Raw genomic sequence first — 4,928 nt, 5'->3', positions numbered from 1 at the left:
ACAGATGATGATTACGGAAGATCCTGACAGAAACAGGTCGGCTGTGGGAGGGGGGGAGGGGGGGTTGTGTGCCATAATGTAAACAACAGTACCACTCACATCATTATGATCAACATCCAACAATAGTGTATGTGTGGTGTTAAAATACTGACTGAAAGATGTAGACAGCGCCACTGAGCGTGCGTTGCTTTACAACGGACGTAACTGACGCGTCATGTATTGACAGACAAGCCAACCAATTGAGGCAATGACGCAGAAGTTAGACAACTTTGCCTTTGAAAGGGAGAGTTGCAATTAACAGCAAAAAGGGCATTAAGTAGATTCATTCTTTTACGAACTCTAGAACACACATCTTGCCATTTTAAAGTCAGTTACTGTGCGAAAGAGCCTGCTGGTTCAGATGTGACCATTTACAAATGGCTCTATCGTGTAATCGGACAAGCAAAAAGGTGAGAAGTTTCTTACATCCTCGTCCTCGCAGTGCCGACTGTACTGATGCTGAATGCGGGGTGGCTGGCTCTCCGCCGCCCGCTCCCCCTCCACACCTTGCCCGAGGAGATGGCTCGCCTCTGGAGGGTTGGGGAAGGAATTGTTTGTGTTGATCTTGCCGGTGAATCTCTGATACAGTGATGCCATTTCGACTATTTGTCCCCCCCAAAAAAACAACAACAACCCAGAAAGAATAACTTGTCTCAGTTCTCAATCAATAAATGCAAATTTTAAAAAAAGAAAGTCCAAGCTAGAGGAGGTCAAAGAGTAATGGCTGAGGTGATTCGATTAGACGATGCTCTAGTTCAGTTGAGAAATCACTCCAAGCTGGGTTCAGGATTCACATCACGTACTTTCAGGCTCACTGGTCGGGTCTCACCGATGCTGCAGCGACGCAGTTCCCCACACTTTCCCAACTTGATGCGAGACTGATGCAAAGACAAACCAGTGTGGGTTACTGGAGACTGAATGAAGCCTTCATGATCCGGAGCCGAAAGACGGGAGAGGAGCTCAGCATCTGCGATATCCCGTCTCCCTCTTTTCCCTCCCTCGTGGTAGAGAAGAAAGTGACCGCTGATAAACGTTCAGGGACTAATAGGTCTGTGCCTTACAAGTGAGCCCAGAGACCTGCTGATGTACCAAACAGCCGCGAACAACATTAACAGATTAGATATCAGAGGTTTGCGGTCGAAACTTAATCATGACTTTGCAGATGGAGTGTGCTCAAGTGTCTCTATTAGTTTCTTATCTTTGCCTCCATTTAGGTCTACAGTCGTGTTATGTAGAGAACAAGAGTGCCCCCATGTGGAGGGAAAGACAGGGAAAAGTTGACAGGCCTGGCACATTTTCAAGGAGGCAGCTTTTGATGGAGCATAAAATAAGAAGATTAATCTGTCTGACATGACTCAGTGAGGCTTTCAATCTTATTTTTTTTTGCCACCAGCTTTCATGTGACAGGTGACAAGTGATGCTCATTTGTTTTCCATTTAAACCCAATTGGTTGTTTTCTTCCACTGATTCTGCAACTTACCGATAGTAATTTTCAGTGGCAACGATATATAATACCTGCAGTTATATTAATAAGTTAAAATAACATCATGAGCATTAAAATGAACATATATACTCACACACAAGTGAGATATTGCTGCGCACATAAGACTTTTATACCACCTAAAACAGACTAAACTTGCATTTTTAAAATGTCCCATATAATGAGCCTGAGGATACTCCATCGAATAGATTTTTGAATTTAAATAGTTAATCGATTATTGACTAATCCTTTCACTTCGACATGTAGAAATGTGTAATAAAAAACAGAGTTAGAGTTACCAGACATAAAAAGCAAGTCTTGAAAGCATGAAACAATAATAATAAAAATGATAATACTCTCTTTACATAGGAAAGAAAGAAAACAAAATAAAAACACAATAAAAACGGTTATTTTGTGTCACTGGCTGGCATGATACGACATAACTCAGCTTTATTTGCAGTCCCAGCAAAGGAAGAGTCATTTTATACACAACAGACCAGGAATCTGTAATCTGATTTGATTTTATTTGGCCTCACAGGATACAGAACACATCCCCCTGTCACGCCTAACAAGCTGAGCATGCTGGGATTTCAGCCTTGCACAGTGAAAAACAGAGGACAACTCATCCACTCATCACAGCCCACATAACAGACAAATTCCAGGAAGAGGCACAACTACTTTGAGAGAAGCTTTAAAGCCTCATGAAATACAAACATCCTCATCTGATATATTCACAGCCTTCCTGCAGCAAAACAACTCAGCTCAGATTTACTTTTCAATTAAGAGCGCTTCCTAAAAAGATTAAAAACACACCCAACCACTGCATGACTGGATTACTCAACTGCGAACCCACATACACAGGTAGTACAGACTCCAGCTCTGCCGTGGCTCTGCAAAATATTTTACCATTGATTTCCAAGAAAGGTTTCATAAAAGGAAAAAAATGCTGCCATGTGTTTCTGCAGATCAAATCCATCTCAGACTCTGGCACAGGACCCAGAAATGCAATTCAATTTTCAGGCACTGTAGTGATGTGATTAAGAAGAAAAAGAGGCTGAGCAGCAAGATTTGTCAAACTGCAGGAAATCCTGAGGGTACTGATGCAGTACATTTTAAGGTGGACTGAATATGTGGATCATCTTCAAACTGATTATTAACAATGTAAAAATGAATGATAACGCACTTCCTGGACTTGCAGTGTGGTCTGGCTTGGCCCTCCAGCCATATCACCTTATTAGATTACCCCATCATATTGTTCATAGAGATCATAAAAAATATGATTATTCCTAGGGCTTCCCTATGAAGAGTTAAATGCAGCAGGCGGTGTGCTCTCTGAAGCCTGAGCAGATCAGCCCTGCAGCTGGGCAGCAGAGGGCAGAGCTGTGTGCAGTCTTCTGCTTGTTGGGAAGGACCGGCTGATATCAGCACACAATCTTCCAGAGTACAAAAGAAGCAAAATAAGTCCGTATGCTAAGAAGAATTACTTTGTAGTTTTACTTACTGTGTTTCCTGATCACAAAACAGAACAAGGGTTTAGAGTAGTCTCAGCAGCATTTTATTTGGCCCACAATTCTCATGGAGTCACTGTGGGGGATTCCTGGAAGCCAGTGTTAGGAAACTGTTTCAGTATTCTGATTAATCCTCCCTTTTGTGCACTAAAAACTCATAAAAAAGCAATGTAAGATAAAAGCTTAACAGCTAGAAAGACAATAACTACAACTCTAACATTCCATGTAGTTAAATTAAGAACATTCAATGTTCTAAAACCAAACAAACACTGCCATCTGGTGGATAAATGCAACTTCAGTTATATGCATTTACTTCTGAATAAACAGCTCACCATGCTGCTTAAGAAAAAACAACAATGTTGCAAATATGCTTTCATGCTAAAATCTAAGCACATCCATGGGTTCACATTTGCCAGCGCATCTCCTTCTGTCAACCGACCGCCATGACTTATGATGGATAGTTTCTCATTTCATGCCACTGTGCAGGAGCTGTACTTATCAAGCCACATGTCTCTCCCTGGACTGGAACAACTTTGGAGGGCTGCAGTCTCTAAATCCTTTCCTCCATTATAAGAAGAAGCTGCCACAGTGAGGTGGCAGAGGGAGTTGGTCGGGTCACTGTCCACAGTATTTCCACAAGCTCTGTCACTGCCAGCGCACTTTAAGCTGCGGGACTGCCAGACAGCAATTAATGCTGCTGAAGGGAGGTGGTCAATCATCCTGACAAGGTTTAAGTAACACGAATTAAACAAGACGATCAATATCTTTGCTGTAAGAAAAAATGCTTTAGATTTAAGAAGATCAAGATTTAAAGGCTCATTTCACCCAAATTAAAAGAAAACACACTGTATTTCCTTGACATACAGTTTATCACAGTTTTTATTTTGCTAGTATCCTTAAAGTACTTTTCATTTGTCATTGGAAACCTTTTATTTTGGTAATGTCAAACAACTTTAACATAACAGACTGTATGTAGCTGCTTGCTGAAGTTGCATTATGGGCCAATCACAGGTTGCATCAAATCAAAGAACACCTTAGGTTCTGGGTACAAAAAGGATCGAATGCACGTAACGTTGGACTGGAGAAGTTTTTATACTGAATTATTTTGGTCAATACCATACATGTATTAAGTCTGCACAGCCAGCCCTATTCCACGCTGTCAGACATTATATATATATAACTCTTTAAAGCTGTATGCTTACACTGAGTGAAATATTAAAACCCAAGAATCAATGTTTCTCATGGCTGGACTATTTCATCAAATGGGAATATTCTTAATATTTTGGGCATCATTTCAGATGAATTTCCCCTAATGTCGGACTCATATATTTGGTATCATTCTTAAAATAAAAAAAAATCAACAAAAACATGTCTTTTCTAGGCACAGTGTCAAGTTATTTCAAATAAGCAACAGGCCTTACTGTGAAAAGAAGAGAGACTATTTTTTTTTCTGTAGAAAGTATTTCAGGTGTAACGACAATATTAAAACCTTGACAAATTAAACCAAAATGTCTTCCAAAACAGATCCTTCAAATTGAATCCAAAAATAAAAATACAATTCAATCAAGTTACATGATGTGACCTCTCTGATTAAATGCACACACATGCTATCGAGTAATAAATCCACCCGGCATACTTTAGGTAGATAATGGAAATAAAGTTTGCCAACTATATGTGAGTTAAAAGACAAGTTTGACCTTGAAGACAATCCCCCTACTGAAGCTGTGATGGGAGCGGGTGTTCGCAGCAGGAGCACAGGTTCAGGTGGGAGAGAAAAACTCATGAATTTAGACTGTGGTGTCACATTTCTCTGTTGCAGTCCATTTCTCACTGACAATACTGTCATAAACCTCCAACTTCAATCCCAAGCTTCACAGAGGGAGGATCAATCTGCCCATTAC

At 40.6% G+C, this 4,928-nt stretch overlaps 1 protein-coding gene across 1 annotated transcript in view; it reads right to left on the bottom strand.

The window, feature by feature from the left end:
* Window positions 1–648, bottom strand: part of dpp6a (dipeptidyl-peptidase 6a) — a 122,746-nt gene extending 122,098 nt beyond the window's left edge. Inside the window, exon 1 of the mRNA XM_035682104.1 lies at window positions 466–648. Coding sequence (XP_035537997.1) covers window positions 466–636 — 171 coding nt within the window. The 5' untranslated portion in view covers window positions 637–648. The remainder of the gene's footprint in view (window positions 1–465) is intronic.
* Between the last annotated feature and the right edge of the window lie 4,280 nt (window positions 649–4,928).

The sequence above is a fragment of the Morone saxatilis genome, unplaced genomic scaffold (assembly GCF_004916995.1).
Source record: "Morone saxatilis isolate NCDOM2014 unplaced genomic scaffold, NCSU_SB_2.0 Contig0, whole genome shotgun sequence".
In the NCBI taxonomy this organism is placed as follows: domain Eukaryota; kingdom Metazoa; phylum Chordata; class Actinopteri; family Moronidae; genus Morone; species Morone saxatilis.
Note: the sequence above shows the minus strand (reverse complement) of the source record. Positions and strands in the feature narration are given on the sequence as shown.